The sequence below is a fragment of the Colobus angolensis genome, unplaced genomic scaffold (assembly GCF_000951035.1).
Source record: "Colobus angolensis palliatus isolate OR3802 unplaced genomic scaffold, Cang.pa_1.0 Scaffold153, whole genome shotgun sequence".
Lineage (NCBI taxonomy): Eukaryota > Metazoa > Chordata > Mammalia > Primates > Cercopithecidae > Colobus > Colobus angolensis.
This window is the reverse complement of record NW_012114633.1, coordinates 6,644,745-6,662,826: the sequence shown is the minus strand read 5'-3', so window position 1 is coordinate 6,662,826 and position 18,082 is coordinate 6,644,745. Positions and strand designations below refer to the sequence as shown.

Genomic DNA, 18,082 nt, shown 5'->3' with positions numbered 1-18,082 from the left:
AAGACAGTGGCGAGAAAAAATTTTTCCAAAGGACAGCTTTTGGCAGTGCCTTCTCCCATATGTTCATCCACATGGCTTTACCCTAGACTTACTTGCCTACAATATTTCAATTTCTCCTCTTCTAGGCTCTAAACCGCCTGTCATATTATTCACCACTGCCCAGAAGTATGTTTTATGCTGATCTCAGTCCATTTCCCCTTTCTCACAAATAAGATAAATTTTGTTCTTAGAAACCAGACAAGTTTTGTGCAATTTATTTTGCCTAATTAAAAAATTGAAAAATTATTTAACTTATCCTTGTTGAGTCACCTAATTTACAACCCCAACTCTGAGCAAAGCTTGCTTATGTGGTCAAGGAATCATTACTGTATTAGCTAATTTCTACTCTCCTTTTATAATCATGAATATTTGGTATATTGTATATTACTGCAACAATAAAATTAAAATTGCTAAATATTCATTAACCAGTTTGACTAGTGCAAGAATAGTATCCATATTATATCTTTCTCGTAACTAAAACATGAATTTTATGGCATTATCTCAACTAGCATTCCAACTTTTTTACTGTTGATAGTCCTATATCTATTTTTTTTCCAAAAGATTGTCTATCTGTTTTGAAGGGTTCTTTTAAAAAGAAGAGTGAAAAACAAGCAATGGGGAAAGGATTCCCTATCTAATAAGTGGGGTTGGGAGAACTAGATAGCAATATGCAAAAAATTGAAGCTGAACCCTTTCCTTACACCTTCTACAAAAGTTAACTCAAGATGGATTAAATACTTAAACATAAAACCTAAAACCATAAAAACCCTAGAAGAAACCCTAGGCAATACCATTCAGGACATAGACACGGGCAGCGATTTAATAATGAAAACACTGAAAGCAACTGCAACAAAAGCAAAAATTGACAAATGGGATGTAATTAAACTACAGAGCTTCTACACAGCAAAAGCAACTATCATCAGAGTGAACAGACAACCTATAGAATGGGAGAAAATTTTTGCAATCTATCTATCTGACAAAGGTCTAATATCTAGAGTCTACAAGGAACTTAAATTTATAAGAAAAAAACAATCCCATTAAAAAGTCGGCAAAGGACATGAACAGACACTTCTCAAAAGAAGACATTCATGTGGCCGATACATATGAAAGAAAGCTCAACATCACTGATCATTAGAGAAATGCAAATCATAACCACGATGAGATACCATCTCATGCCAGTCAGAATGATGATTATTAAAAGGTCAGGAAACAACAGATGCTGGCGAGGTTGTGGAGAAAAGGAAATGCTTTTACACTGTTGGTAGGAGTGTAAATTAGTTCAACCATTGTGGAAGATATTGTGGTGATTCCTCAAAGATCTAGAAGCAAAAATACCATTTGATTCAGCAATTCCATTACTGGGTATATATGCAAAGGAATATAAATCATTCTATTATAAAGATACATGCACATGAATGTTCATTGTGCACTATTCACAACCGCAATTGGTTGATTTCAGAATCAACTCAAATGCCCATCAATGATAGACTGGATAAAGAAAATGTGGTACTTATACATCATAGAATACTATGCAACCATAAAAAGGAATGAGATCATGTCCTTTGCAGGGACATGAATGAAGCCGGAAGCCATTATCCTCAGGAAATTAACACAGGAACAGAAAACCAAACACTGCATGTTCTCATTCATAAGTGAGAGCTGAATGATGGGAACAACACACAATGGGGCCTGTCTTGGGGGCAGAGGGAAGGAGAGCATCAGAAAGAATAGCTAATGGATGCTGGGCTTAGTACCTAGGTGATGGGTTGATCTGTGCAGCAAACCACCACAGCACATATTTACCTGTGTAACAAACCTGCACATCCTGCACATGTACCCTGGTACTTAAAATATAAGTTCATGAAAAAAATTATAAAATAAATAAGAAAGGTGAAATATCTATGGGAACCTAAATAATATTTTATTAACTGGAAAATTAATTTGCAGTTTCCTTAGCTCTCTCTTTCAAGACAAATAGGCTGATAAAATTCTGAATTGCTGACAAATTTATTTGGCCATCCATTTGTATGTCAGCAGCAAGACAAACTTTCATTCAGTTTTCAAATGCAGCTCATATTATAATTAACTCTCAGTTACTGTTTCTGAACTACATTTTATTAACTACTTTGTTTACGATTAACCTCAATTTAATCACTTCTTTAAATGCAAATACTCTTTTCAGAGAATTTTGCTTGATATCTTCAAGAGTTGTTTCATAGACCTATGTATTACATTATTACCATGATAAAAATTATCATGTAATATTTTTTCCTTGTGACAGATAACACAAATCAATATAGCATCAATAATTTTAAAAACATTTGAAAAGAAACTGAGCCATATAATTTAAAATAAAAATCTAAGGGTTATATTTTTTCAAATGTACATTTTGAAACAATGGTTACTTTGAAAATAGAGCAGATTTAAAATTACAGATCCTTCAATAATAGTGATTGTATTAAGAAATTTGGAAGTATTTATATAAGTTTCTTGAAAATAAAACAGTAAGACCATTATAAATGTGACATAGCTGATAGTATTTCATTTTATTTTCATTTCATGTATAAGAAAACTCCTTTATGGAGTTTTTCAAGTTTTTTTTTTTTTTTTATCGGTTTGTGGTAATTACTAGTGCAAGAAAAATGCAGAAAATACAGAAGTACCGGGAAGTAATCCCTGCATGTTATATGCTACCATAAAAAATATTTGAAAACAGTGACTCAAAGTAGGAAAAACCTATTTCCTTAATTTAAGTAAAACATTGCTAACATCAGAATAAAATAAGATAAAGGCTCTAAAAATTATTCATTATTTATAACATCCTGAATATACTCATGAAGACACCTAATGCTATAAGTCATATAAGTAATAGAATCATTTCCTTTAAGTGTAGTGAGCTGTTTATAGGTAAGTAGGCAAATTCCAAGAGAGAATTTTATATACATTTGTCAAGACTATATGTGCTTTTTATGTTCTACATAAAACATTTTTTATGCTCAACATTCAAATATTTTCTAATAGTAAATAAAAATTCTTTTTCACAATTGAACTCCTTCTATTATTAAAGATAGCTCAGTACCTTTTGTATTTACAGAGTGAGACACAGGCTGTCTTGACAGATGACTACATTTTCGTGTAATTTCCCCCATACAGTTATTATACCTTTTAGACAAACTAAGTTTAGCTGTGCTCCAATTGACAATAAGATTGAAATCCTCTGGAAGTACAGTTGATCTCTTATTGTCCTCTCTTATTTTAGTGCCAGGAGTCTTCTTTAGGTTGTGGTTATTACATGTACAGCCTTTGGTCATCCGGCTTTGACTAGTGTGGTATTTTCCACTGATGCATGGACTTTCCATTGCAGTGGGACATACGATATTCTTATGAACAATAGGGGGAAGAAATGTTTGAGATGGTATTTTCCCAAATGATACCATGGGTAAATCTTGAAGATATCTGGGAAAATGTTGGCTAATTTTATATTCATAGGTTAATTTTCTTGAATTTGAATTATCTAATTGGATAGAGCATAGATTGTCTATTGGTATATTCTCACAGGCATCTTTTGGGCTTTGAGGTGTATTCAATTTATCAAAATTACACTGAGGTATGCTAGGTAAAATTCCAAGTCTATTTTGTTTTAAGACTAATCCAGTACCAGGAATAAAAAGATCTGGCTCTTTCTGCTTTGATAGATGAATGATGTCTCTGTTTGAAATAGATTGATGTGCTTGTCCATTCACTGCTGAATTTTTCCAAGTTAAAGGGTTATATATAGCTTGTCCATCAATAGGGCACGAATTGCACTTGTGGAATAACCAATTGTCAATACATTTCCTGTGAAACTTTAAAAAAAGATGAGCTAATCAGAACCATACTAATCTTGTTTATAATATTATTCAAGTAAATTTCCCCCAGTTTCAGAATTGTATGATTTAAAATATTTAGCAAAATTGAAAAATAATTATTTATCAAGTTTCATGAAAATATTTTGAAGAAATTCATTTCTAAATATAACTGATGTAGGGACTGATTTCCATTTTCTATATTAAAATGCAAAGCCTTTTATGGATAGCACTCATAATTTTGTTAAAAGTTCTCTACTTAAAGCTATTAATTTCACTGCTAATTATTTCTAATGAAAATTATTTTAAAAGTCATAACCAACTGGGGTTGAAAATGGATCTGATAACAGTAAAATATAAAATAACAAATTAAATTTTTGGAAATAAAACAATTAGCCATTTTAAGTAAGGCTGACTCTAAAACTTTATTACTGAAACTTTATTTACTGAAGCAACTTTATTTCAGAAAAAAAGTTGGTTATCAACCACTATGTAGTTGCTTATCAATTATATAGTGATCAAGTAGTATTATCCTGATTCTAGTGAGTTCATATGAAATAATAATTGTCAACTTAGGCATTTCTGTTTTCATCTTAAGACTCATAAAAATACATAGCCAAATATTAGTATTCTATAACCTTTTTCTTTCTACAGATAACTAAAGTAGATAAAGGAATCTAACTTAAAGTACCATTTTATCTTTCCTAGATAGTATATACAGAAATGAGTACTAATCAGTATAAACACATCCTCAGGGAGAAAGCTGCCTTCTCAGTAGTCTCTGTGGCAGTTTTTTCTCTATGTGCTGTGCAATGTGAACACCTCTGTACAGAGTACAACTCAAAAGTAAAAGGACAGACTTAAATTGTCACTTCATTTGTGATAATTGACCCTACAGGGAAAGTAAAACTAAAATGATGTGACTTTTACCTTGTGAGTACATGGTAGCAATCTTGTATGTTGACCAAGATGAAATGCCTTCAAACAAAGTAGACACTGGTAGCCTGGAGCAAGAAGCTTACTATTCTTAGTAATCAGTTGGAGAGGCAATGATCTTACAACGTGTTTTGGTGTGTAAACTTGGCTGAATGAGAAGAAGAGACATGAGTGTTTACATGTTACTATAGATCAGGAAATGATCAATAGCACAGGTAAGTAGTCTCTATATAAATAATGCAATGAACCCTAGGTTTTCTTGAACTAAAGATAATCAATCTCATATATTATAAAGTTAAATGATCTATTTTATTGATCCTGAACAATATGGATCCAACTTCACAAAGAACAAAGTTTTTGGCCAGGTGCGGTGGCTCACACCTGTAATCCCAGCACTTTGGGAGACTGAGGTGGGTGCATTACCTGAGGTCAGGAGTTTGAGACCAGCCTGGCCAACATGGCGAAACCCCATCTCTAAAAAATATACAGAAAAATTAGCCAGGCATGGTAGTGGGTGCCTGTAATCCCAGCTACTCAAGAGGCTGTGGCAGGAGTATCCCTTGGACCCAGGAGGTAGAGGTTGCAGTGAGCCAAGATCACGCCACTGTACTCCAGCCTGGACGACAGTGAGACTTCACCTTAAAAAAAAAAAAGTTTTAAGTAGTCATATCAAATAAAAACTCTAACCCAAAATTTTTGAGTTTGAGTTGCACTTTAAGGTCAATAAAATCAGACCATATACTCAAATTATAATATTTTAGTCTGAGTCAACACTTAGGCAACTGTTTAGAAAAATACAACCCAATTCACTCTGTCTTCTGGTAGGAAGTGAAGTGAATAGTAAGCCACATTAAATATTCCAGGCTACTATAGTAAATTGGTAGATCATAAGAGATAAAGAAATTTGTTTTCATTTGGGGTATATTCTTATCACTTCCATATTGTTAGACTATGTTAATGTAACTCTAAAAGTACCAACTCCTTTTTTTGTACCAAAAATACTGACTGACATAACTAAGATGATATACTCTGAGTTAACTGCTATTTGATGCCATTGCAACTGGTAAAACAGATACAACAAATCTTTAAGAGAAAAAAAAAAGTTCGGTTAAAAGGTCAGATATGTTCCTATCATTCAAAAGTCGTTCAGAACGAAGTTCAAATATATTCTTCAGAAAAGTTTGTACTTCTCATTACTCTGCAGATATATCCCCATCATATTAAAGAAATTGCCTTACCAGGGTCATCTAATTTCAATGAAAATGTATATTTTTAGTACTCTTTTAAGGTTGTTACCTACTGTTTCTTATCCTCAAATTCTCTTTATTTATTCCATTTTCTCTGCCTAAAATGTCCTTCTTCCCCTAATGTTCTCCTTCTGAACTCCCTGTCCCCCAATATCTCCTAAGTCCAACCATTAGTTATACAACTTAGCATTCTAACAGGATGAAGTATGATACCTGTGCAGGGAAAATGGAGTTGCAAAGCCTTTGTGTAGGCTCATTTGATGCCCCACAAGAGCTCTGGTCTCCAACGTGTGTGCAGTACCCATAGGCATGGGCTATATATCAATTGAAGTTTGGATAGTGTGTATGTGCACGTGTGTGGGGGTATGGGTGTATTATATGTATGTGTGTGTGTGTGTGTATATTTAGTGAGAACAAGCACATTTTTTGTTTAGTTGATTCACTGAAAGTATTTTTAGTTTCTATTTAATCCCATCCTTTAAAAGTTGTCTCTTTTCTATGTGTTTCATAATGTACACAATCTCTTAATATTATACGACAGGCTACATTTTCTTTCTTTCTTTCTTTCTATTTTTGAGATAGAGTCTCACTCCATTGCCTAGGTTGGAGTACAGTGTTGCCATTTCGTCTCACTGCAACCTCTGGCTCCCAGTTTCAAGCAATTCTCCTGCCTCAGCCTCCCGAGTAGCTGGGATTACAGGCATGTGCCACCATGCCCAGCTAATTTTGTATTTTTAGTAGAGACGGGGTTTCACCATGTTGGCCAGGCTGGTCTCGAACTCCTGACCTCAGGTGATCCACCTGCTTTGGTCTACCAAAGTGCTAGGGTTACAGGCTTGAGCCACAGCGCCCAGCCTAAATTTTCTGTAATTGAACAGGACTACTGCAAAAGGTCTGGAGACCTCTTCCCCCAGAGGCCAATTATTTCAAAGGCAAATTTCAAACATATTTGAATCTGATTTTATTTAAACATAACTGATGTCAGTTTCAATTTTACATTTACGTCGATCATTTGATTACTGAGGAAACCACTGTATCCCTAGTATCTAGTATAGTTTCTGGTCAAATTAAAAATAATAGATGACATTATTTGAATATTTATTGTGTGTATTAACTCATTTCATACTCACAAAATTCCTACAAGATTGGTTTCAACAATTACTCCCATTTTAAAGATGAGGAAAATGTGGCAGATAGAAGTGAAGTAACTAGTCCACAAGTCACATAGACAATGTGTGGTTGAACTATGATTGGATTCAAGCAGTCTGACTCTACAGCCTTACTCTTCAACTGGATAGTACAATGCCACCTAGTATCTAAATGCTTAATAATAATTAAATAATAAATAGGAGAATAAATACAAATTATTCAAATTGAAAAGTTATTCAAAGATTCGGTCATACAAGAAATATAAATTTTACTGGGAATCTCACTCTTGCTTTTCTTGAAAATGTGACATCTTTTCTTCTATCTCATTTTTAGTATCTATGTATTTTACGGCTTCATCTGTTCTTTTTTCTAGTGATCTCCATTTTTGGTTTCTTTTCTGTAATAGGTGAAAAGTAGATGTTACTTTGCAAAGTCATGGATATTTTCATTTTGTGGATAAAAATTAGTAGGTTGCATATCAATAATGTGAATAATACACAATTTTTTTTTTTTTTTTTTGAGACGGAGTCTTATTCTGTCACCCAGGCTGGAGTGCAGTGGCACATTCTCGGCTCACTGCAAGCTCTATCCCCCGGGTTCATGCCATTCCTGCCTCAGCCTCCCGAGTAGCTGGGACTACAAGCGCCCACCACCACGCCTGGCTAATTTTTTGTATTTTTAGTAGAGAATGGGGTTTCACCGTGTTAGCCAGGATGGTCTCTATCTCTTGACCTCATGATCCGCCCACCTTGGCCTCCCAAGGTGCTGGGATTACAGGTGTGAGCCACTGCGCCCGGCCAATACACAATATTTTTAAGCATATATATTATTTTTCAACACGTTAAAGTATTTACAAATTGTTAGTGAGTCTCATGCTATTGCACAGCTGCTATAATGGCATTACTTTTTAAGGTAAGAAATAACAATAATTGTGTATGTTTTATTTTATCTTGTCTGGTAAGCAGAAAGTAGTAATATTATTCAACATCAGGAGATACTTTTAAAGTGTACGATTTAAATTATCCCAGTAAAATTCCATGTTTCATTATTGTTTATGTAAGAAAACTTAAGAGAAAATCATAAATGTTTTGGCTTTTCATTATAAGACAATTTGTAATGTTGACAGCTTTTTAAAAACTAATATTCAAGTTTGATGGCTATATTTTCTGTTCCGAAAATTTATTCATAGTGTCATCAGATGTTTCTTATCATGTTAGATTTTATAAATTACCAGTGTAAGAACTGGTTGCTTTGTACATCCTTATGAAAAAGAGTTCTCCTAAAAATATAGCTTTAGGTTTATATTAAAAACCAATCAGCTCTGTTTCACAGTGTTGTTATTCTTCTTATTCTTAGACTGACTTAGCTCTACAACAGAACAAATAGAAACACCGTTTTAGATTCAAGATGGATACTGTACCTCACGAAATGTAAACGTGTGGGAAAGATGGCAGCAGCTATCAAAACATTCCTGGCATAAGTGATATTCTATGCACTCGGTACACCTAAAAATACAAAACATCAAAACACGCAAGAAAAAACATCCTATTATTGTGATGGTTTTGGGTGAAAAATTCAGACCAAAACTTCCTGGGAACAATTCAAACATGACAAGGATCATCTCAAGTCACACTGTGTATTAGTTTCCTGTCGCTGCTGTAAAAATTTGCTACAAACTTAGCTTAAACTGCACAAATGTATTATCTTACTCTTCCATAGGATAGAAGTCTGAAATGAGTTTCAGTGTGCTAAAACCAACGGGTTGGCAGGGCCGTGTTACTTTTAGGGGGCTTTAGGGGAGAATCTATTTCCTTGCTCTTTCCATCTTCTAGAGCAGGGGTCCCCAACCCCAGGCGCTGACCTGGTCTGTGGCCTGTTTGGAACTGGGACATACAGCAGGAGCTGAATTGTGGGAGAGCAAATCTCCACCTTCTGTCAGATCAGCGGTGGCATCAGATTCTCATAGGAGTGTGAACCCTACTGTGAACTGTGCACATGAGAGATCTAGGTTGTGTGCTCCTTATGAAAATCTAGTACGTGATGGTCTGAGGTGAAACAGTCTCATCCTGAAACCATCCCCCAATAACCCCTGTAGAAAAATTGTCTTCCACAAAACTGGTCGCTGGTGCCAAAATGTTTGAGGACTGCTGTTCTAGAGGCTGCCTACATTTATTAGCTTGTGACCATTTCAAAACAAACAAAGTAGCATCTCTGCCTTTCTTCCACAATCACATTTCCCTCTGACTTTCTTGCCTCCCTCTTCTACTTTTAAGAACCTATACGATTACACAAGGCTTATTCAAGCAATCCAGGATAACCTCTTTATTTCAAGGTCAGTGATTAGAAACCTTAATTTCCTGTGCAACCTTAATTCCTCTATGACATATAAGTTCTGGGCATAAGGATGTGGACGTTTTAGGAAGTCTATTATTTTGTCCACCACATGCCCCTTCCATGATGCCTTCTCAGACTACCTTAGCTTTCATTTACCTCTTTCTCTACATTCTTATAGGATCTACAGTCTATTAGATACTCTGTCACTTGATTATCCAGTTCTGCTTTCCAGTTGTTTCATGAGTGCCAGAGTTAGAGTTGGCAGCATACTTCTTGAAAATAAAAATTATATTCTTTCTTTCCCACAGAATGGAAAAAGGTAAACATAAAAGATCTCAGTAAAAACTATTGACAAATCAAAAAAAAAAAAAAACACTTTCCATAAAAGCCCAATCTAAAAGTTATATTGTTTATAAAAATTTTGTCACAAGCAGAGGATTTTAAATTACTTGCAGCATAATTTACCAAACTGAAAATATTCTGAGCAGTAATCAAGTAAACTTATTATTCAAGTTATCAAATATTTAGAAGATTATTGCCATGAGAAATTTAAGAAAATATGTTCCTCAGACATCTTAAAAGAAGCAAATGCTAATTTATTCATTATTACTCTTTGTACATACAGGGAAGATTTTAATAATTAACAGCAATGAGTTGAAGAAATGGTGCCATTTATTCAATACATCAAAGTATGTTGGGCTAAAAAAAAGTTAAGCATCTCTGTATTTTAACATATATCTAGTAATTTTGCAATTAACCTCTTAAAAGATGAAGTAGTTAAATTCTGAAATTCTAATGAAGAAGGAATGAAGAAACTTTCTAGTTAATCTTGTCTCCTACTCAACGTGTTCCTAAAAGAAATGGAAATAGTTTTTCAAACTGATGACTGAAATGTCAGTACTCGAGGGAATAGAAGATGGATGGAGTCACAAACATTGAAAATGCATTCTTTAATTTGTAAAAGAGAATGGAGACAGAGATGAGCAATTGTTAGCAAGATCCCTAGAGGAGAAGTTATGAGACAAGAAAAGATTCTCAAAGGAGAGTGTAGGGTCACTAGTGGGCAATCGGCAGGATAGTGGGTCATGTGTTTACTTAGTAGGAAGAATAATGCCCAAGGACAGAAAAAGCAGTCAGAAAGCTCTGAGTGACAGGAGTGTACTGTCATCAACAACATACCTAAAAGCAAGATTTATACTAAAGTTGTATGTAAACCATTTGGGGAACATTGATTGTAAGCACTGAGAATTTTATACTGTGGCCCTCACATGTCCTTGTTCCCCTACATGTCCCAGCCCCCTCTTTCACATATGACATTAGCCCCTCCCTCACTGTGCTATCCACCCCTCTTGAGAAAATTTAAATTGCCCATATGACGGCTGCTAATAAGATCAAGTCCTTCCTTTTCCTGGAATCCTCTTTAAACAACATTCCTGAACCTAGCTAAATACCTCTTGCTAAAAGTTTGTAAACATTTTGTACTTCTTCCCCAAGTTAGAGTCCTCCCTAGGAGCCTTCTGAGGCCAGCCATTTTCCAGCAAACACTTTTGTGAATAATTAACTTTCTTCTGTGTAACACATACAGAAAACAAAACTAAATTCAAAGGAGATAGGTATAATTTGTTGTTGGATGTGATAATGTTTTATGGCTTTATGAGTTTTAATATATATATAATTTAAATTGGGCTCATCATAATGTAATTCAAGAAGGCTGAAAAATAAACTGATGCATTTCAAAAAAATGTAACAAAGATTGAAATAATGTTTTCTTATTAATGTACTGTTAACTTAAAATTTTAATTAAGAAAATACAATTTCCTAGGCATAGCAATTACTTTATGTTTTATCGTGAGAATTGTGGGAAAGTTTGGGGGTTACTCACAGTGAAAACTGTTTGCTCTAATAATTACTATGTTTTTGTAGTTGTTGTTTAAGTATAAGATATGAAAGAAAGTAAAACCTGTACTCATTGCAATTTGGAGTAGGGAGGACTGGATTAAATATTCAGTCAATCTAGTCAATGTCCCTCTGGCCCAATCTTTGGAATTTTTGGAACTGACCTCAAAGGTAGTTCAAATAAAGTTACAGACGGTGAGAGATCCAGCAAGGCTCTGAGCTTGGAAACTCATCTAGGCTAAAGCCACCTATCCTGTGTCCAGAGCTTCTGGGATGGGGTGCTACTTCAGACCCAATCTAGACCAGAGCTCAAAACAATACCCTTGCACAGAAGAAAATAAAATGATTGGAGTTCCTGAGATGCTGGACTGAGATAGAGGTCAGTCTGTAAGTCCTAAATAAGCAGTTGTCACACAAGTCAAACAGTATATGCAGGAAGAGAGAGGCTATAGAATGGGTGCTCTAATGCTCAAAGTTTCCTGATGTAAAAAAATAAAAAGAACACATGTTTATAGTTTACAGAGAACACTTACTTATAACACTTCCCCTCAATTGGAAATTGTTTGCAGTTATTACAGGGAATTCCAAGGTGTTTGTCCAGTCTCTCTTTCTCTGCTGAAGTTACAAGTTTGCTAGAGTTTTTGAACTCCTCCAAAATAAGTTTTAATGGTGCAAACTCTTTCCTGCACAGAGGACATTTCAACATGGAAGTGTTTGATGTACTCTGATAATTAGCTAAGATTTTCATGCATTTTATATGAATACTATTGCCACAGCCAAACCTATGAGAGATAAAAATTCAAGTTTATCATTTGTATAGAGCAGTTTTATATATCCATTGTATATATATATTACATATATATTTATATAAGTAAAATTTCCTGTGCTACCATCTTTATTCCACATAAAAATAGATTCTGAACTGATTTTCAGCTATAGCTTGATTACATACACACACACACTCACTCACTCTAGTAATCTATCATCTTTAATACATCGGAATTCCAAACTTAAATTTTCCTTCATTGCAATGAAATGGTGAAAGATTTTGCAACATTAAAATATTTTCATTTGTAAAGTGAGAATGAATATAGGCTTAACACAAAGGAAAATAATAATGATTATTTTAATAAAATGCTTCACTGAGAGCAGGGGTGCCACCATACTTTTCCAGAAGTCACATAGTACATGGCAGTACCAAAGAAATAGCTGCTGAGAGAAATACTATTTTGGAAAGCAGTTAATAATTTTACAATATGCAATAGAAGCAGACATATGAACAACTACAGTGTGTACAAAAGTTTTGTTAAATTATCAGAAGAAAAAAGAATGATCAGGAGAAAAAGATAGCAATGGCAAATGGCTGTCCAAATTTTTCAAGTCCAACCTTATAGTGCTGTGAAGAAAAGTATGAACATTAGATTCTCAGTAAACATTTGTGCATATGTGAAAATTGAATTATTTAGGTTTAAAGATAGAATTTTGAAAAACTGAAAATAATTTTTGTAATTTCAAAGTAAAATAATCTTTACTTCCAGAGAAGTCTTTATAACTATAATAAGCCATAACATTTATTCATGTGTATAAAATAAAAACAGAGAAATTACTCTACTCCTGTTACTTAAGGTAGGAGGAGGAATAATTGTGGAATTATGCTTCAATTTTTACCCTTGTAGTGTAGCTCAGAAAGATTTAGAGTAAGAGCATATATTTAGCTCACAACATACATACACACATATATATATGTTGTTTCCTAACATATATAATATATATTATAACATGTAAATATATATACTATATATAAAAATATATAATATATGTGTGTGTGTTAGGAAACAAAGGAATTTAATTAAGTATAAATTAGCGGTAGGTAAAGTTGTCTATTTTTTCCCTATCAAGTCTCCTAAGGTAATAAATCACAAATATGTTTTAGAATTTTTAATTAGTTTTAAGAATCCAAAGAAAAAATACATCACCTGCAAAAGGTGACAGGAAGCTTTTTCTCTAAAAGTAGCTCTTGACAAATAGAGCAGATATCCTCGGAATCGATTTCCTTCTGTTTAATGTACCCATCTTCTTCAACATGTTCATTGTGGTCATTTGTTCCTGGTTGGGGAGTTTGAACTCGATGTATCCCCCGAAGCAAGTCACTTATCTCTCTTTCTCCAAGACCCAATTGTAAAGCAGCTAGTGAAAAATCCCAAAGTATTAAAATTCAGTCACAAAATTGGAGCTACAGAGAGGTAACAACTTATGCTGAAAGTTAGAATTTTCTTTCAAATATCAGAGAGACAGTTTTGATTGAATTATCACACTGACATTGACCACTTCTTTACATTTTTTTCAGAGCCAAAATGTCACAAGAGTCATATGAAAAAATATAAATTTTTTTTTTCCTGTTACTAAAAATGAGTCAATGCAAACAGTGCACTTGAATATGATAGTGCTCATCCTTGGATTGGTGTTACAATCATGTATTATACTTTGAGTTGTTCACTTGTTCATAAACAATATTTTATGAACATATAAGAATATTAAAATAAATGGGACATGAATACATAAGGAGGAAACTGATATCTGAGATACTGTAATTATTTGTTAGATGAATAAGTGAATTAAAAAATAATGGAAGAGCAAGACTTAACTAATTGTAAATATTTTGTTTCTGTTTTGCATACCTACAAAAGAGTGTCTCATTAGCCTCGTCCTCAACAGATTTGGTCAGTGGTTCTCAGGACAATCTATTAGTTACTATATTGCCTGCACCATTAGCATGTGCATGTTTTGAATTCTGAATTTTCTCCATTCTGCAATCCTTAAGGGAATGATATTCTAAGTACCTATAGTTTTGATCAGGGAATCCTAGATTCTTTATTCCTTGGCCCATCTCTTTGCTGCTTCCCCCTTCCCTCTCCTACTCCTGAACATGTCATAATTTAAATGCTAGTTGTTATCGGTCCCCTGCTTTCTATTCATTTTATGTATCTTTTTACTATATATGAATTAAAAATTATTTCCAAGATAATAAAATGCTCTGTTTTTCTGGAAAGGCCCCCCAACTAAACACTAAAAACACTGAAAACATCACAGTTACATTTCAATACAGAAATCGCGGCTCCCTGTCTGAGGTGGAATGGCAAGTGGACTGTGGGAGGGCATCATACATTAATTAACCATTACTTTGGGGAAGAAGGGCTATTTGTCACAGAGACACAGCAACATCTGCTCTCTAAAAAAGGAGAGAAAAATAAATAACAAAATATTGTGCTTTGGGGAATAAAGATGCACTGGGTCAGCAGAAATACTGAAGAATAAAATTTCATAAAAGAAGTTGGCAACAAACTGTTCTGTGTGGTAAAATGTGAACTGGAAAATAAAAGAAACAAACTCTTCTAAAGTGAATTTGGAAAAATTAATGCATAAGATTATACAGGAATATTTTGAAAGAGAAGAGCAAGGCAGCTAATCTAAACTGACATCACAATGTGTTGTACAAGTAATAAATGTAATAATATATGAGATGCTCTAAATAATAAACATTGTAAAACAAAGAGCAAAAGAAGTATTATCTAATAACTGTTACTGAGATAACTGGGTGGCAATATGGAGAAAATTAACTCAAACCAAATACCAACCTCCAACTTATACCAAAACAATTACACACTGATGCTATTATATAATGAAGAAAAAAAATGATAAAAAGAGCAGAAAAAAAAACTCCAAAGAACTATTGATACTATGGAAGAAAGACAATTTTTAAAGGGTCGAAACAATAAACATGAAAAGAACAGAGGATCCGATTTAATAACACAAAAATTCATATGTATAACAAAATTGAATAATGTCATAGAGAAAAATTTATAGCAGATTAGAAAAACATTTGAAAAAAGTAATGCTTATAATAATTAAGAAATGTTTGCAGTTTTATCCTAATAAATAGCCAAAATACAATTCACGTAAAACACAAATAGTAAACAAGGCAGTGGAAGATGTTCAATTTTATTTGCATCAAAGGCAAATGAGTTGAAATAAGAATAAAGCACAGACACTAAATAAAACTGACTGAATAAACACTATCATAAATGTTATGATTTGTTTGTCTTATGTTATTTCTTACCCTAGAACTTAAAGTATAATAAAAAAAAAGTATTTGAAGACATTTTAGATCTTCCTAAAATTTATTTATCCTCTGGTATAAATAAATATACCAGAGAATAGAAACTCTTTTCTTATTTCATTTACCAGGCATGGATAGATTACTATGAACCTTGTATCTGGTATTTTCCTCCTTTGTGTGGCTGTCTTTCTTTCCAAAATTATAGAAATATTACTAACATGGAAAAATATTTCTATGTGTCTCTATTTTCATATTTCTTAAATATGCTGTTAATATCTTTCTTTGTATGCTTAAGTACTACAGTTAAAATGTGCCAAAAACAGGAATCCAAAAAACAAATAAAACTTAAAGAAATTGACATATTGCTGAAATCACTGTAAATCAGCAAAAGTATTCTGACAACATATTTGGCAGTACATATGAGGAGAAGACATAAAAATATTAACACTTCTACTCCAAAACACAATAAGACTTTAGGCTAAGGAAATAGTTGAAAAGAACAAAAAGCTTCATATACAAAGAATATAACAAGTAGTTAGAAATAAATGCTTAATAATGGAAGAAAGTTAAATTGCTTATAATATACCATATTTAGTGAAATATTAGCTAGCCTTTGATGACTTTTAATGAAAGTCATTATATAGCAGAGATTATATAGCATTGAAAATATAAAGTAGCCAGGCGCGGTGGCTCACGCCTGTAACCCCAGCACTTTGGGAGGCCGAGGAGGGCGGATTACGAGGTCGTCAGGAGATCGAGACCATCCTGGCTAACACGGTGAAACCCTGTTTCTACTAAGAAAAAAAAAATATAAAAAAAATTAGCCAGGTGTGGTGGCGGGCGCCTGTAGTCCCAGCTGCTCAGAAGGCTGAGGTAGGAGAATGGCGTAAACCCGGGAGGCGGAGCTTGAAGTGAGCCAAGATCTTGCCACTGCACTCCAGCCTGGGCGACAGAGCGAGACTCCATCTCAAAAACAAACAAACAAACAAAAAATAATAAAGTAACAATGTCTGATAAAAGCAGAAAACATCATTCTGACAGAATATTAGGCTGTTTTATGATACATTTAAAATCATAAACGGAAAATAGAAAATAAAAAGTTTACATCTTTCTGGTGAGAATTTAGAAAAATTTCCTTTAATGAAGTTTTAATTTTATTCATAAATATTTAATTCCAAAAATAACAGATAGTATTCACTAGTTATTGTACTTAAAAGGAACTATCAGGTGGTAAATCTAGCTTTTGTTGGGAAAATGTTTGTGAAAAAAAGAATGTTCAGCGTTCAAAAATTAACATTTTTCATAATAAAATTCCCACCTAATCATTTTTTGTCGGTCTTTGAAAAGAAAAGAGAGTCTCAGGTTTCTTATATGCAACACTGGAATGTAGATAATTGCTTCCAGATTCCTTTTAGAAAAGAATCTCTGAACGATGTTCAAAACATTCCTCTTCCATTACAAGTAACATTCCCTCCACACTTATTTAAATACTACACATAATCCTAAGGAGTAGTTATTTATAGTTTTCTTTATTTTTCATATATGTTTATTCTAGCTTTAATTTAAATGATAAATTCTAAGATCACTAAGACTTACTTTGAATATTATTACACTCTCTAGTATTTTGTACACATGGGATTTTCTCAATGTTTACTAATTAAAATTTATTTTACATACAAAAGATATAAAAAATCTTTATTTCAGAAGGAAGTATAAATTCTCAAATTATATAGGATTAATTTTAAACATTAAAACATTCCCTACTGTAGACTGAATGGTTGCTGTCTTCAATAAGTGCAAAGAATAATAATACAATGTAAAATATTAAATTGATCAATACAAAATTGCTGTGTTTGCAGATGAAAAACATTCATATACTAGCAATACATATTTTTCAATTTATAAAAAGCACCCAGCAGAGCTCCTGGCTAATATGTGGCACAATAAATATTTGTTGAATTTAATTGGGTAGAACTACACTGTTGAATATTGTAGCCATTAGCCATACGTAGCTATTGTGTACTTGAAATTTGACGAGTGTGACTGACAAAACAAATTTTAAATTTTGTTAAATTAAAAATTTAGTTTTTAACTTAAAGCTGATAATCTATAGTTAAAGAAAAATGTATAAATATGTAACAATTTGGATATGTGAATCTATTTTTCAACTGAAAAGTTTGACGAAGTCTATATACAGATCAAATATTTCCATTGAAAATATAGTGTCAGAGTTGAGATCCACTGTAAGTATAACAAACACGCTAGATTTTGAAGACTTAGTATAAAAAAAGTAAAATAGCTGATAACTTTTATATTGATTACATGTTGATACAATAATATTTTGATGTACTGGGTTAAGTTAAAATACATATTAAAATTACTTCCCTGTTTCTTTTTACTTCTTTTAATATGGCTACTAGAAAATTACATATGGGGCCGGGCGCGGTGGCTCAAGCCTGTAATCCCAGCACTTCGGGAGGCCGAGACGGGCGGATCACGAGGTCAGGAGATCGAGACCA

At 33.3% G+C, this 18,082-nt stretch overlaps 1 protein-coding gene across 1 annotated transcript in view; it reads right to left on the bottom strand.

Moving 5' to 3' along the window:
• Positions 1–2,921: 2,921 nt before the first annotated feature.
• Positions 2,922–18,082, bottom strand: part of ZSWIM2 (zinc finger, SWIM-type containing 2) — a 21,352-nt gene continuing 6,191 nt past the window's right edge. Inside the window, exons 4-9 of the mRNA XM_011936492.1 lie at positions 13,423–13,633; positions 11,980–12,228; positions 8,637–8,721; positions 7,501–7,613; positions 4,815–4,968; positions 2,922–3,884 (exon numbers count right to left, since the gene is read on the bottom strand). Of these exons, the coding sequence (XP_011791882.1) occupies positions 3,078–3,884; positions 4,815–4,968; positions 7,501–7,613; positions 8,637–8,721; positions 11,980–12,228; positions 13,423–13,633 (1,619 nt within the window). The 3' untranslated portion in view covers positions 2,922–3,077. The remainder of the gene's footprint in view (positions 3,885–4,814; positions 4,969–7,500; positions 7,614–8,636; positions 8,722–11,979; positions 12,229–13,422; positions 13,634–18,082) is intronic.